Below are 18,134 nucleotides of genomic sequence, written 5' to 3' on the forward strand. Positions count from 1 at the left end.
AAAAATTGGATCATTAAATAAGGAACAAAAGTGGAGCAATTATTATAATTTATGTTAATAAGCAGGAAGAAATGATCAAATATTCAACCACTTGCTCCACTTTTAATCATAAATCAGCTTAATCAAGTTAACTTAATCAAATAAGAATATTTAAGACCATGTCAAGCATCTCTAAACAACAAACTTGATGATATTAACTTATCAGCGCACATTAATTGACGCTGATTGAATACGTCAATTGAAGAGAGTCTACTTGAATCAAGAATAATAATATTCTCTTTGTTTTCATATACGTCTTAAGTTCATATTCCTAACCAGACTTGATAGTTTAGTTTGCGAAACATGAAATTGACGATGCCTGAAGTTAGGACAGGTGCATTAAAAATAAAGGAAGAAAAAGTGAGAATAAAATAAAAAAATAAAAGGCAAATTTTTTGTGACGATGAGTCACCCTCGACTTTGTCCACGCCCGTTGCAGCTGTTCTGATTGCTCTGTAATAATTGGTTTAGTTCTGACTTGGCAACCATACCAGTAGCAAATGTTCGTAGTTGGTTTTTTATAATACCAGTCACTCGTTAGTTTTCTCTGTTCTGATACCAGGGTAAAGTACTCCCTAATCTAAAGCTAAAAGTTTAATTGAATTATCTGAAAAGCAGACCATTTTTATCAAGGAATCAAGAACTTTATGCCATATGTCCACTTCTATTTTTAATTTTTCCTTTTGAATTGTTTTTAATCAAGACCAGACTGGACTCATTAATTAATTCAATTTATATTCATTCATTAATTAACAAGTAACATTGCTTGGATCAGTTTGTTGATAATCATGATAATCATTTCATTGAATCAGGTAGCAGTGATTCATAGGAATAACTGAATTTGGCAGAATAAAATGCAAATGACCTTCAATCTAGAGTTGTCCAGTTGGATGTAACCTTGGGCTTTGTTGTCTATGGCAAACTTGAATGCTGTATTGGTTGATGAATAAGTTATTTTGACGGCACGCAAGAGACGGAAGTTATGGTCAAGTGAGGAAAGCAAAATTACCCGTCTAGCAGCAGTAGGGTTTGGCTAGAGGGTAAGGGATATATTGAAGGGTGTCATGATCTTTTTTTTGTATTGTTGAGTATATAATATTATATGTGGATTTAATGTGTAGAGAAAATGATGAATAATGACAAGACAAATCGATAAACGTGTCGCGACCACTGGTCGAGACAGACTGTCGTGTTTTGTGAACAAGTGGCGACAGGAAATTCATGTCACAGCAAGGATTCTCAGCTGGAGAAATATTATTGCCATGTTATAGTGCATGTGGGTATTATAATCTTCTTACTCTCTGAGCTCACATGACTTTCATTGTGATTCGGACAAAGGCCGATAGATTGCGCGAGAAGGTTTAAATTAAAATGAAAATATTTATTTATTTTTCTAGTACTGAGGTGTTTGAACCTTGTAATTAAATTTTACGAAAATTATTTATAGAATCATTGCAATTTTCGTATTATTTTTTTTTTTGCATGAGACAAAAATAATAATCATAAATCACTGATTTATTATCACTGAATAGCTTCCATTAAAAACATTGACTCTTTTTATTTTTTTTTTTTTTTAAACAAAGAACATAAATGTATTTTTAGTTTTCAATATTTCAAATATATAGTAAATCTCTATTGTTCTTCACTCTTGACTCATTCAAACGTAGTTTATTTTTACGAACAACATTAAATTTTATTATTTACAAATTTAGTTGAATTCCCTTTTTTTCACTGAGTTATGTTTCATTTTATTTTTCTCTGAATTATTGGACATGATGATAAAAATATCCCCTAAAAGTAGTAAAAAATAATCACAGGGTAAATGACCGTCATTTGGTTGGTGTTTGTAACTGCAGACTATAGATTGGAAACGGAAGACAAAGTACGTGAAATTATGGTGACGAATGGGTGGTCGTTGACCCAACACAAATGTAATTTTTTTTATTATAATAATTACATCATAACAATATAAATCATAATAATAATAATAATTTTTACTCCAAAATTTAAAACTTACTCCAAAAGTTAAAACACAGTTGATCCAACTTCTTTAAAACAATTAATTCAATTTTAAATATTAAAAAAATAATAAGATATTTAAATGTATATTACAAAAATTATGTTAATGATTAAAATTCAATTACTTTTATTTTTGCATCGCTGAAAATACTTCATCTAATTACAGTTAAGCTTGTTAAAGTCATGACTTATTGCATCTATTCCTTGACATGAATATCAATCAAAGTGATCTTTATTTTTTATTTCCCATCAATATTTTTCATCTGCAAAATTTTTCCATGGAAATTGAATCAAAAATGTCAATTCAAATCTACGAAATAAAATAGCAGACACAAGATTTAAAGTGAATTATCGCTGTGAATTAATGATATTTACAAATAACACGTCGCAATTTGTAACGATTCGCCTGAACGATTAAACTCAGGTGTGAGATTGCGTTCCTTTCGCTGCTGTCTACTGCTCTGATAACACATATGTTAGACTATGTACACCCAGAGTCTTCAATGCATTGATCTCAATCAGATTTTACAGGAAAAAGTTTATATTGCTGCCAAGTGAACCTGATTCCAACATCAAATGTTGCTGTTCTTATCTCGATTTATCATGGTATTCGATATTTATACTCGAGAAATGAATTATATTCTCACAAATAGTGAATTAAAGTTTCAAAATCTCTTTCAATTGCGTGTAAATTTAATATCAATTTATCTCCTATTTATTTCCTACATCTTATTTTACCTGTGAATTAACGGAAAAATTATCTTTTCTAATCAATCTTGATTACACGAGTTTTTTTTGTTGTCTTTACATTTATTTATTTATTTGTAAAAATATTTTTTGTCGACATACAAAATTGTAATAACGGATTTTCTGCTTCAGCATGAAGGTTGACCTCAATTTCCGGGATGATTATTATTTATCTACATTTCAATAGCATAGCTCCATAATGTACAGAATTTCATGGTCAATTTTATTTTAAGGAATATTCTAATAAATTCTATTCATTGATTTTTCCACGTATGGTATTTAAACTTGGACAAATATATTCTATCTTGACCTTACAAAATGAACAATTGAGAGTGGTTTCTATTTTATGAGCACATTTTTATCATTGTCATTATATCAAATTATAGCATATCATTTTTTTTTTTCAAGTCTTACCTTTACTTTCTCGGGATTCTTTTTGTTTTTATTAATAGTAATGATGTGTTTCTACGAACAGCTCATCATCACTTTTAACTTGATCTTGTGTTTAGGATTTTAAATTACTATGTTTAATATATTGTTCTTTGGTTGTGATGGGAAACTGTTTTTGTTGTGTATATTTATCTTGAATGGGAAGGAAATGATGGTGAGAGATTGTCAATTGATGATTAAGGACATTTTTCTTTCCTTTTTGTCAAGGAAAACTTTAGAAATCATATTCTAAAAGACCTTTTATTGAAAATATTTTATATTTTAACCAGCAAAAATGATTTCTTCATAAAAATTACTTTATTTTATTTTATTCCTGTTTAATCCTAATATTTATTATCGAAAATAGCTTGAAACAAATTGCAATTCTTTCTTTTACATCATAAAATTCATTTTTACATCGTTTAATCTTAATTCATTGATTATTTCTTATCAATAAAACCTCAACATTACTCTTTGATAAAACATAAACATTTTTATACTAGCAAAGATCCTTTAGAACTCCTCTATTTATTCCTTACCCACTTGCCTCTTATCAATCCAACTGATGCTATCTCAAGAGGATTAGTGTAATGCTTTGAACTCTCAGACAGACTTGGAGATAGCACAAACGCATCAACGAAACAGAGATATATTAATTGAAAGGCAAGACAAAGATAAGATGGAACACAGTGTCTACCAGACAAAATGATGGACAAACAATAAAATGATCATTGAATCCAATGGCAAAATTCAAGTCATCATCAAAAGCCACACCAAGAGTTCTGTTCATATACACCTATATCTTATCGTCGTTATGCCATCTGCATTGGCATGTAATGTTCAAGTAAGATTGTAGCCTGAGGTCTGGTTCCATGACAAAGCTCCTGGAAAATAACCTATTCGATGCCACTTCCCGTCTGGAGGCACACCTACGATTCATGCCTACGCACCAGTACCAATCTCAAGCTTTTTCCTCTAGATATATCTAACTGTTTTCTTTTCTCATCAACTTTCAAAGCCTTTCCCAATATAATACAACGTCAATACCAATAAAAAAAAAAAAACAATTGCTTGTGTTCCTTGAACGAAGACACATAAATAAAATTTTCAATGAGTTCAATAAATAAATGACTTTGACATTTCAAATGGTTTAGAAAATTAATTAAATCGTTAAATTTAAATCTCCCGCGAAAGATCGAGTACTCAAGGTTCTCTCGATGGCAGCATAAACGAGTGTAAGAGGCGATGATAGAGAGAAGGCGAGAAGAGAGAAAAAGACACGCGTGGAGGACCCGGCGACGCACGACCACGCGATCTCTCTTGCCCCTTTGACTAGTTTGTTACACGATCAGTGTCTGCAGTCTACCAAAGCAGCAAGTTAAAGATACCAACTGTATTTTTGTGTCAAATAATTTTTATGGTAAAGTGACGACGAACGATACCTTTGACCTGATCGCGTGCATAAGGTGGAAAAGTGCTGGTGAACTTTGTTGAGAAAAGAAAAAAGGGTGAGAGAGAATCTAGTGCTCTTATTCTTATTCTTCTTCTTCTTCTTGGTCGTGAGCTTCCGGGTAAAGAATGTGGGCTGGACAAGACGACACGCAGAGGTTTAAAACCAGGTTGGTTGCATTTACCTTTGTTCATTTCGTTTTCATTTTTTTTTAAAAAAAAAAAGAAACTTGAAAGGATTCATTTGAATTACTGTCATTTCGAGAGCTCATGTGAATGTTGTTCAGTAGGAAAAAGGTTGGGTTGCTTTTAATGTTGGTATTTTTGTGCAATAAATAGCCCAATAATTTAAGATAAGAGATATGTGTGCTAGTGATCAATTGAAGAAATCGGTGGCACACTCCGAGAGGAATTCGTGACAGGATCTCGCGTGCCGGAAGCCCAGCTTGTTAATTCTATGGGTTAAAAGGGTTAAACGAGTTATCTCGTCGAGCTGCTAGCCGTCGATACTCATCCATGCATAAAACTCGAAATCCTTGGGAAAAGAAATTTTCTTTATTGCTGCTTTATTAAAGAAATAAATTATTTGTAGTATAAAAGGTTATCTGAAAGTACCTGACTAGAATTGTATTTTCTTCTTTTTTAAATATTCCTACAAGGAAGAAGAGAATAAGAGGGGATAAGGGACAAAAGAATAATCAACTAGAAATGTTGATAGAATAATTACAAGATGTGGAGTTGATGAACTTTGATCTGTCAATTGAGATATTAATTTTAATTTTAATTTATACGAAGAACGATGGTTGGTGATATCAAAGAAGATGTTTTAGGCTGAAGCAGAGGGAAGTTTTGTAATTATAGCTGGGTTTGTTGGAGATAGAATTAATGGGAGATTGAAATCTAGGGCAGGAATGTGTCGTTGAATTGACATTACAGACGAGAAAGATTATAATTGGTGAGAATTGAATGAAGAAAAAAATTATTTCGGTGGAAATGGTACTTATCATTTGAATAAAACTTACTTACAAGTTATTTTCATTATTAAAAATTTTTTATTCCACTTAAACACAACATTAGATAATATCGTTAATGATAAAAATAATTTTAAAAATATTAGCAACCAAGAAATAACAATAAGAAGCTTTTATACAAGTATTACCAGTCAGCCCTTCGACTCCATTGGATAGTTTTATGAAACAATCGAACGTATCCTTGGTTGCCCAATCTATCAAGCAACTCTGCGGGTCTGAGTCACTGTCGTCCTGAGTAGCAATGAAATATGTCCATGTATGGACTTGATTACGTTTCCCTACTACTTTCCCAATGTTATTGGAATATTTAATAATAATTCAGTACTACCATAGGACTACTCTTCACATAATGATGATCAATTACAAAATGGTCCTGGTCCTACTGTATCTTCTAGGCCTGAATGTTCTCTCATACAAGTGCAAATAATGTCAACCATGTTCAGGATTCCAACATAAGGTTTGATTCAAATTGTTATCCAGGATCATGACTTAATCAACAAAGCTAATCCAAGATAACAAAGCATCATTTTTATTGTGGTTTGATTGAAATGAAGTAAATATTCTTCAAAAGCTTTCAATGAAGTATCTTGATGAAAAGTCCAAAACAGGTGAGAACATATAAATTCTCACGAGAGATTATTTACTCTAGCCTTTTGATGGTGATTGGAGGTAAATTTTCCTAACACGAAATGCCGATTTGATTGTCCAATTTGACGGGGATTCGTGATAGAAATTCATGAGATTGTGAAAATCATTTGCAATCGTATAATTTCATCAACAACGGTGAATTTTAGCAGAGAAATAGAGAGTGGAATGACCTCATCAACCTGATATAGAGAAGAAAGACAAGTGCAAACACGCAACATAGTAGTAATCGATAAGTCATTTACACGTTACATATATACTCATATATTTCCACATATTCTATATATATACATCAGTAAATGTATAAAACGTGTGCAAAGTCGCGTGTTGCAGCTCATTGTTCAGTTTGTTAAATGTCGATTCTTGTCTCAACTATTCTGAAACCATTCATTTAATGTTGAATGTATAGACATCGTCAAATGTTTTTTGTATCAACAGACTGATAAAATATTTCATTCAAAATTCTTTCTTTTTTGACATTTATCAAATGATAGGTTGCTAATGATGATATAAGTTGATACGAATGATTGAATTAAATGATGCATATCTATATAAGTGATGTATAATTTCAAATAATAAAGATATAATGAATTGAGGATTTAGATGAAAATGAATCATCCAGTTCTGATTAAAGTCTCTGGTAAGAACTTTAATTGCCCCACAATTATCAAGTGTCCCGAGAAGCTGGTATATTACTGATCCGGTTTATTTCGCTGCTTGACATCTTTGTCTTGAAACGTGCCAAACATTAAGATGCGTATGAGTATCTTTATATAATTGTATGGAGCAAGAAAATAAAATCATGTACTTCTGTATATTATGTATCCTTGTTCAAGGTTAATGCCAAGTAGAACAACAGCAACACTACAAGACGTAAATTATACCAACATGGAAGTGATCATAAACTTGTTTTCAATTTATCCCAACATTCATTGCTTAGTTTTTGCATTTTTTATACTTTATGAAGAACTAATTATGTTGATTGGAAATAATTTTTAGTCAGAATGATATAATTTATTGAATTTTATCTTTTGTTTCTAGAAAGCAATCATTATTATTTCTTTCTAATTTGATCAACATCATTTTTTAAATCATGATGAATTATTTGATTAAATCAATTAAAACATAAGTAGGTGTTGATGAATATTCTTCCAACTAAGAAATAAGTAGATTAAGATTCCATGATCAGACTGATAATTTATTTGCTTATGAAATGATTAAAAGTAAAGTCTTTAATCCTGATGACTCAGACCTACTTTACAAATGATAACTTCCAAACTTGAATCAACACTCCAATAAAATAGTTCATTAATTTTAACAGCTTTTATTGTAGCTGCTATGATATCAACTCTAGTTGACTTTTCATTTTTAGAATAAACTATTCTTCCATCCAATTGCTTGGTACCTAGAGAAAGGGAAATGAAGTAATGACTCAATTTAGGCATCTTAACAGTTGAACAATTAGGAAAATAGCTAAGCAAATATTGTACAATTTGAAGATCTGTACTTGTATAGTAAATCAAACAGTACTAACCACGTATTTCCTCATTACATGCACAGTTAACCGGGTGTGGCATAGTAAAATTCTCATGTCATGGAATATATAATGTTTCGATGATGGTTTTACAAAGACTCATTAAAAGGATCCAATAATTTAACAAAATGCCTGCTCTTCCAAGAACGTAGTTTGAGAGAACAAGTTTGTGATTTGTTTTTTTTTATTTTTTTAATTTAAATGAAACATTATTGTAAAAGTAATGGTCGTAAAATACTGCTTTTTGGTATCTCGAAAAGAGCCACAAGTCTCATTGAACGTCATAAAATACCAGACAGGAGTACAGTCAAGCATGAAAATATTCAAAATACATGTGGAACTGATGATAAAATGAATTCACCATAAAGGTGGCAATTTGAGAAAATTCCTAAATTCCAGCAAGACGTGATGCTTAAGTGTTCATTGGATCCATGAAGATTTGCTTTAATATGTGTTATTTCTATTTGAATGGCATTGATGTACACATAAAGGATCCATCAAGGGATCTACGTTGCAATCAATTGCTGATTAACAGTCTTCACATTTTACTTTGAGAGATCTCTTCGTGCTTGTGCAACCATAACAATCTATTAAAATGACTGGGAACATTAGGTATTCAATAGCTGAATGAATGTAAAAATATTCAGGTGTTGTTTTTGCAATGACTCTTTTCAATTTAGCTACATTCAATGAAAAATATTACCATTGAAAATTTTCTAATTGATTTTAAATAATTATTTAATTATAATCATGAAAGCTGAATGATGAAATAAACATTTATTTTATTTATGATAGACATTAATATGTTGGATAAAAAAAAATTTTTTTCTGACTAAAGAAAATGGTCATGTTGGGGTCATCCAATATATTTCCAAGCAAATTAATATTTTTATTTTATCTCTGTTGCATAAATTTTATAAGAAAGATACAGGTAAAAATTCTTTCACCTTTGTGCAGTATTGCTTACAGTTATTTATTTAATTCTCTTAAATTATGATTAATTATTATTTATCACTGTATTTATTGATAATTATGTATCGAGATAGTCATTGATAAATGACTTTCTGCTTGCAATCGTATTAAATACTTTTTCCAATTGTTTATCTCTCGACAATACTCCAGAAACAATTCACTATTCTCTCTATTGTTACATAACAAAAAAAAAAAAAATAAGTTTCGATTTTTTAACCGGATATTTAATTCAATTATAATAGATCTCCCTTGCAATCTCGTTGGACATTTAAAAATGATTTTTATTATTCTACTCAACCGGACATTTATATGACTTCATGTTGGATATATAATAAAAAATTTAACTTTATTTTATTTCGTTCTTATATTTTGTTTCACAGAACTTAACCATATCTCGCCGGATATTTTTTACAAATAATTAAAATCAATTAACGCTTATATCTCCATTATTCAGGGCATTTTTGTAGCAAAATGGAGGTCATGGAATTTCCGTGTTATACACATGACAATTGTGAGCAACATTGCGGAACATTTTCATCACGAAACTATCTTTTATCTGGTCAGTTTCCCTTTAATATAAGTATTTTTATTATTCTTCATATTGCAACTTTCGTATTTTCAATGTTAAGTACTCTTCAAAAGTCAATTAGCAAATATTGAATATCATTGAGTTCATCTAAACAACGTGTAAATTATTTCTTTATAATATCTCAACATATTTATAACACAAGACGGCGTCTACTTTGAGTTGCTCCCAGTGACTTGGCGGACTTTCTTTTTGATAATAAGAACAAGTTCTGCCTACGCCAACTTGACATACTGAATATCAAACATAACATTACGATGTTTATAGATTTATCTATAACCCAATTCTTAACTTTGATAATTAACATATTTTTCAACCAATCAACAATTTAATTTCGATTTTTATCGATGTTATTGCTCTTCTTTTTTAATCTCAATTAATCTTGGTGATTGGATTAAAAATTTTATCTATTTGTTATAAAGATTAGTGCATCAGTTCTCAGATTATCTGATCATTTTTATTTATTTATTTTAATTTACAATCTATTATGTTCAATAAAGTCAAAACTCCTTTCGATGTAACTCAATTTTATTAACAAACGAAAAGAAACTTTTAGAAATCATTGATCGATTTGTAAATAATAGATTCTAGTTCAATGAGCAAAAGATGTTCCATACTGATCAACTTATTATCTCACACATACATAATGTATATATATATGATATTGATAACATTCAATTAGAATAAAGGGATTAAAACAAAAATATTTATCGTGAGATTGCAGTTAGATTATTAATAGGAAATCAATAAAAATATAGAAAAAATAATAAATTTAAATTTGAATTTCAACATATTATTTACTATTATTATCCCCATTTTAATAATAAATAAATAATTAATTTAATAAAACAAACAATAAATTATTTAATCATTAAAAAAAATGCATTGCTTGTATTTAACTGTTTAAAATTATTATATAAAAATTAAAATGTTTAACATAGTTAAGAAATAATTGGTTAAAGTTTTTCTATTTAATTGAAAATAAATCAAAAAAAAATCCTTTGTAATGTAATTCAAAAAATAATCTGGTTCTTAAATCAGAATTAATCAGATCAGTTAAATTAATTTAATCTAAAGAAATGGCATTAATGATCCCAATGTAGGTCAATTATATTCACACATAATAATTTATTTTTTATTTCATATCTAAATCAAAGATTACTATAATAACATGCAGGTATTAATATGTTCTTAATTTATCACAATTGTAGAGTAGACCGGACTCTAGACTTAGCGGCAATAAAGAAGAAACTTTTCTAAAGAGAACCGACTTTACACTAACCATAGCTCATTTATATGAGAAGGGGGTGTGTTTTTAAATTACAATGATTGTCATTAATTGTTGTAAGCACGCGACCGAGTAAGGGCGTATAGAGTTGCAAGTTTACGTTGATCCGGAAATTCTTTCGTCTCGAAAGTTGGAGAGAAGATTTAGGGTTAATACATTTAGGTATTTTATCCAAGATCTTGTTGAAGATAGTTAAAAAGTGCCGCAAATTAACTCGATAATTATTTCAGTCTGAGAATTTGTCTTGGCTTTTATAAAATTAATTTGCTTGTTACTATTAATTTTTTCCAGACGTATTATGTCATTCCTCTTAGTCGAGCTTTCATTTGTAACGATTATTCGAGTTTATTCAATTCCATTCAAATCTAGACCCAGTTAATAGACACTGTCTGATGTTCAATTGCAACGATGACTTCCCTCTTAAAGCATTGCAACTCATTAAATCATCATCTTTTTTTTCTTCAATAATGACTTCCAGATGTTTAAAGACACTTTGAAGAAAATGATGAGTGGCAAAAAAATAACCACTATGGTCTTTCATAGCAAAGAACATTCAAGTATCAATGTTATCAAGTATTCATAACAGTGAATATTTATAAACAATATTTAAACTTAAAAAAAAAAAAGAAGTAATAATAAATAATGTAATCTAAATAAAGATTGTATCAGTCATGGATATGCTTATTGAAGATCAGTTAATGCTTGGTTGCTAACATTAATCATTCTTGAAGATTAAGTCATTTTTACATGAATTTTGATTTGTAAAACATGGATTTGAAAATCTCTAATGAAAAATAAAACTAGAGTATAATTTTTTGAATATGAATTATGAATAAAATTACATTTTTATGAGATTGTAATCATGAATACATTATTTATTATTCATCTGGGTTGTTGTTTCAAAATTGAACTCAATTTGGTTTTGTTTGAATATTCTTTATTTTAGGAGCAAACTATCATGATTTATTCCTAGCGTTGTAAATCTAGAAACACATTTTCATCACTGAGTTATCCTGTACCCATCTCTAGATGATGAAGGTGGAATTATAGATCACTTTTTGTTTTTACTAAATCATATTTTATTCAATTAAACTATCACCAATAATTATTTCTCAAATTTTCTGTTCATTGATAAGTTATTTTCCAAAGCATTTGAAGGTTAACTGATGGAAGATGCAGCATATTCACAGAATTAACCAATAGACCATATTATTGACTGGTTCCAATTGTATTAAACATAATGTTTGCCTCCAAAATATTTATTTTAGGGCCCAATCATCATGATTTATTTCTGAGCAGGGTTACACAATGGGTTCATCATTGGCTACCATAACTAGCATGAGCAATGACTAGGCCATGACTGGACGATAACACCAATTCAACAGTCCTTGTTCAGAACCTAAAAATTCTTAGCTTTATAAATCTAAAATGACTCTACCATCTTGAACTACTTGTTGATGATTCAATCTTTCCTATACACAATATGACTTGACTAACTTGATTAAAAGTAATAGCTAAATTATTCCAACCCATTCAATTTTCCTAAATATTATCGCATATTAATTCAACTACATCATCAATATACCGATAAATAGTGAATCTGTTTGACTATATCCAACTATACCATCATTTATAACTAGCAAATAAGCTTGATAAGCTATAAAGAAATCCTTTACCTCGCATAAAGATTAAATCATGCTCTACTGGAGATTGGTGCACGTGTCGGCCTATAAAGATCGACAATATCAGTTAGTGAAGATGACAAGAAAGGTCATGACATAAACTTGTTTTAAAAGCGATTGAATTAGTTATAATGATGATTGAACAACGGTTATGTTTTAAAAATAAAATAATCATAATTTTATATTGAATTAAATTTTAGTATCAAGTGATTATCTATGATTTTTAATCCACGTTGTCATGCCCTTCACGGGATCCTGACTGCGTGCTCTTTCTTCCTGACGTGTCCACGACGGTCTCACGTGCACACACATGGTTATATACGTGATAAAATTCTCGCTGAGCGGGCCTGAGAGTTAATGCGCGTGGAAAGGAGCTCGAGATAGGTACCTGTGGCCGGAATCATGCTTCGGTGTGCATACGATTTTTCGCAGTCTTCTTGAATCTAATCCCTCTCTTATTCTGTCTTCTTCTACCGCTTCGTACAGTCATGGCACTCCTTCAGCGATAAATGCTTTCACCTGAATCCAATTCTCATTCCTATTATTAACAAAAAAAAAATCATCTTTACTTTAATTATTAAATTGCTAAGATAATGGTGCAGGCCTTTCTATTTGGATAAAAACCACCTTGTTAGTATTTTATTCTTGATAATGAGTGGAGGGATATCTGCAATGGGTAATAAATTATTTATTTATATTCATTTAAATGATTTTTAGCTTGTTTATAGACTGGTATATGATTTATTGAGTATGATTGATTATTTTAAATATATCCTTTCTAGTTTTTATGGTGTTAGGAATGTTGTAATATTTTTTTTAACAAATTATTTTTATTTTATATTCTTTAATATATATATTTTTTATTCAATATTTAATTACTGGTTATTTAATAATTCTATCATTAATGTTTTTTTAAACATTAATAAATTAAAAACATTTCAAGCAGTCATAGGGAATGTCGATAAAAGTGAAAACTTCAAATTATAAAATATTAATAGTTTACTTAAATTTTTAAATTAATTGTAGCAACTTAATTTATATAAATAATATACACTCATATTATTTATATAAAAAATTGTCCACTAATCATCAATTACATCATTTATTAGCTTGTTAATAATTTTTTTTATCCCTAGATACCCCTATCTAGGTTCTTTAGACTCATTAAAATAAAACAGATAAATTTTTAATAATATAATATTGATATAATTATTACACTTGCCAATATTAATAATTTTTAAAATTTATTTCATCAAAATAAACGAAAAATAAAGTAATAATTATTATTTTTATATAAATAAAATTTTTAAAATGTTTGTTTTAATTAATAATTGAAAAAAAAATTATTCTCAAGTTGAGTTAATTATAATTATCGAAGGTAATGGTCAACTACTATTTTCTCATAAATATCCGTTCATTTCCCAAGTCGTTAAACTAGTTTTTGTGTATTAAATAAAAATGAGTAAATCATTTTAATAATCGAAAGGGAAATGACGATTAAATATTAGAATCAGTTTTTGTGAGTTTAATTATCTAAACTCTATGTAATGATTAATGAGTTCATAATAAGCGTACTCTTTTTAATAATCAAAAACAAGATGATATGAAACTTTAACAAGCGTGTAAAGAAAAAATAGGCTTCCTAATTAGGTTTACATATTTCCAACGCATCGGAAGTGTAGTTTACAAAGTAAGAAGTTTTTAAAAAAAATCAAGATATCTTGAGAATAATTTATATTTATTTTATGTATGCTGAAATACGATTACAGAGAAGACATTAATCTCTGAAAATAAGGATAGGTGAATTTAAAAATTTTTAAATGTAACCATTTGAATAAGCAATTTATTGTTTAGTGGCATTAACTGTCCTTTATAGAGAATGTGAGGGTAAAGAGAATTACGAAATACATTCCATATCAGGTTATAGAGAGATATTACAACACATACATTGGAGCCACATAACTGGACATAATGCGTGCCCATAAGTGAATATAAAGTTGAATATATAGTGCACACTCGTTAATATGTGCGACCATCGTGGCAACCATTTTTTATCTTTCTTCTTTTTTTTTCACTACTATTTTTTTCTTTCATTCTTTCTGTCCTCAATGAATCTCTTCATTTTATTCATCAAGGAAAGAAGTACTTCTTTCTCCCTTTTTTCACGCATCCATGATTCTAAAGGTGTGAATTAACACCTTTCCACTCACTCATTCTTTACGAAAAAGTCCAAAGACAATGGTTTGCTTTTGCAATAGGCCTCGATTTATGAAATATTTCAAAAAAAAAAAATCTTTTATTTTAAGACTCTCTCTCTTATTTGTTGAAAATAATTTCATTCATTAGAGATGATTGTTTAAAAATTTCTAACAATTTTTTTAATGTTCTAATAATTGTTTTTTTTTTGTGTAATTATAAAATTATTTAGTTGAAGATGAGAAATATTTTTAGAATGATTTCTAGTCCATGACCCATGTGGTGTTGTATATAGGATTTATTGTTGTTAAATGATTACCTGAAAAATGGTAAAAAAATAAAAATAAATTATTAGACGGTAATTTAAGAATATAATGACATTGTGGTACATATTGCCAACAACATAAAAATTTGTGGTAACCATATTTTCATTCAATCATTTATTATTTCTTCACTTGCATTTCGAAACATCTAATTTAGGGAATATTTCTTGACGAAATTTTATGGTGTGTGATTTTATTAAAATACATACAATTTAAGAATATTTGGCGTGAGAATATTTTAAAATAAAAATATTCTAGTCATTGCAAATAAAATACCAAAAAAAACCAAAATTATCATTTTTTCTTGACTTTAAAATAAAATGCTTTCGAAATTAAAATATGTTTTATTGTGAGCTTAAATTGTATTTAATAAACTTAATATATTATGAATATATATATTTTTTTTATAAAGTAAATTAATAAATCAAAATAAGGCCAATAAAATATTGCCCAAACGTCATCTTATTCCACGATTAAACGAGCTGTAAAATAAAATTCCACAATAAAATTCTCTCTCACCAGAAAATAAATCCCCAGCTTCAATAAATAACCATTTAAATAAACAATTTATTTATTTACAGTCCAACATTGATTTTATTGCATGAAACCATTACTCAGTCATTCCTTGACGATAAAGTAAAGTGAAAAAAAATGTTAATTAATCGTCATGAAATTCTTCTCTCATATAATATCTATTTATGACTCTGATGTATATTAACTTGATCAAATAATGCTAATAAATATAATTTTATTTGTTTCAGGTAAGTCCTGATATTTCTATGGTTGTTATCATCGACTGCTTACAAGCAGTTGGATGACACATATTTTAGTGGAACGACTCATTGGAGGTATTTAAATAACTTGTAAAGCTCAGAAGTAATCGTAAAGCAGAGTTAAGACAGGAGTAAGGAGTTGAGTAGCTAGTGAGAATGTGAAATAACAAGTAAAGCATCGCTTCTATCGATTATTATCTTAAAAAGAGTTAACGCTTGCTTGAGTTTCTTGGCTTGAACTCGACGGCCAACTGTTGGCCGATAAATAATTCTTTGCCATTGGTGTATATATGTACAATAAGGATGCCGAGAAACAGCAGCAAGAGAACCTGCAACTTTAATATATTAGTGCGTTGACCTTAGAGGTGCAAACATCGATTACACGCTATAATACGATGAGAAGATTCGTCCAGACCGAAGACTCACACAGCCTGTTGTGATGTAATTCATCGAGCAAATTCTCTTCGTGGTGATATATGTGTCTGCAGTTTGATATATTTGTTACAACTATGCGATCCGTATGAATTTATGACGGTTATTGTTATTAATTTCGCTGCAAGGGACTTGCAGGAATTGTTAGATACTTCCGGCTGGGATTAAGAGGTCAGAAGATGAACTAGTTTCTGACGGTGATAAAGAAAGGGTATAGTTTTGATGACACATTCCATTGTTGGAGGTTTTGTGAATCCACTAAGATGATTTTTGGGTCAAAAGTGTTCTTATGTTGCTGCTGAAATGAAAATGAATAAGTAGTAAAAATGAGTTAATTTTGTTTCTCTCAATGAATTAGTGAAAATGATGAGAAATAATTGTTTATTCACTGATCATCAGTTTCTAAAATCAATAATTGGCTATGAAATAGCTATCATTATGCTGAAGTCAATCAATAAACAATTTGAGCAAATCAAATCAATCAAAATTGATAAATAATATCAAAGTCTACCACTGAGTGAATCAATAGCCACATCAAGACTGATAGTCAATAATATCTACTAGTTTTCAGTCATTTTTACCAATTTATTTTAAAAGAGTGAGATAAAATTATTTTTAAATTACTTTTTATTGATCAATTGAATTGATCAAGTTTCACTTTAATCAAATATTCCTAAAGATCATTAAAATTCTATTGATGAGCATGCTGCCTGGTTAGGACTCAATGTGTGCCTGAAAAAATTTCCACTTGGGCTTTTCAAATCATTTTTATTAAATTTAAAGACTTTCTGCTATTTCTTCAATTTCTTTTCCACTTATTTTTAATATACGAGTAATTTTTACTCCAAGCTTTTCCAGTACAAGCAAATTTGTTGGATTTCATTCCAGAATTTAAAAAAAATCTGACAAGGTTTTAAATAAAAATTCAATTTAGTGAAATAAATTTTTAAAAAAACAATTATTTAAAATAAATTTATCGTTCTCTAAAAGAAAGAAAAGTCAAGTAAGTCAAGTAACATAAAAAAAAAGTTTTATTCAGAATTTATGAAAACATTATCATCTTTATGAAAAATCTCTTTTCTCATACCAGATTTTTTATTCGTGGTGGAATAAATGAATAGATATGGAAGAGAGGAAAAATTTACTATTCTAGAAGGAAAAGAAAATTCTCTTGACACAAGTAAAGATTTTATAAGGAAAGAAAATAAATAAATACTCAATTAAAAACCTTAATTGAAAATGAATAAACTTTGTTTCTAACAAGTAAGATAGAAAAATAAAAAAGAAATTACAAAAACTAAATACTTTTCAAAGAACATTTTTAATTAGTACATAAAGATAGCTTCTCTATCTCTATAAAACAAATTAAACATCGTATAAAACCTTTTTGTAGCTAATTCTCTGTTTCTATTTTGAAAAATAAACATCAATCTAAACATTCAGGAACAGATTAACTGAATATTACTTATCAACTCCTCTAGTAGTCTTTGTTTTTCTAAACCATCAACAAATAGACTAGTGTAAGTAAAAAATCGTCATTAAATTACAAGAGGATGTCATCAAAAATCAGTCTAGCTCTTCTAGTCCGTGACGACGGGAAACCAATAGCAATGGCTAAGTGTAATAGAAGTCTTGTGGTGTAGTTGCGCGAGCTTCCTTAGTGACTTAATGGAGCGCGACTTTGTTAATAAGATGATTATCGTAGCATTATTTTTCTTGCATCCTGCAAGCAACGATGTAATAATTAATTTCAGTGATTCCTGGTAGCTAACCCTTGGAAGTCAGATCATGGCCATTACATTATTGATCATTACATGTTTTGAAACAATGTAAGATGTACAACGACGTAAATTAGATGAAGAGATTAATATAGTGTATATAAATACATTATAATTAACCTTATAATATACATAAAAAAATAATATATTTTTTATACTTTTAATAATCTTCTTCTTTTTTTTCTTGTTCATCTCTGCGCCGGAGCAGAAT

At 29.0% G+C, this 18,134-nt stretch overlaps 1 protein-coding gene across 2 annotated transcripts in view; it reads left to right on the forward strand.

Annotated features, from left to right (window-relative positions):
• Positions 1-18,134, forward strand: part of Jupiter (microtubule-associated protein Jupiter) — a 50,746-nt gene that overhangs the window by 1,301 nt on the left and 31,311 nt on the right. Inside the window, exon 1 of one of the 2 annotated variants that reach the window (XM_035085248.1) lies at positions 4,443-4,853. The exons of the other annotated variant lie outside the window; for it this stretch is intronic. Coding sequence (XP_034941139.1) covers positions 4,813-4,853 — 41 coding nt within the window. The 5' untranslated portion in view covers positions 4,443-4,812. Of the gene's footprint in view, positions 1-4,442; positions 4,854-18,134 lie in introns of those variants that run through there. 2 annotated transcript variants of the gene reach the window in all.

The sequence above is a fragment of the Chelonus insularis genome, unplaced genomic scaffold (genome assembly GCF_013357705.1).
Source record: "Chelonus insularis isolate UGA/USDA-ARS -01 unplaced genomic scaffold, ASM1335770v1 contig_399_pilon, whole genome shotgun sequence".
Classification (NCBI taxonomy): domain Eukaryota; kingdom Metazoa; phylum Arthropoda; class Insecta; order Hymenoptera; family Braconidae; genus Chelonus; species Chelonus insularis.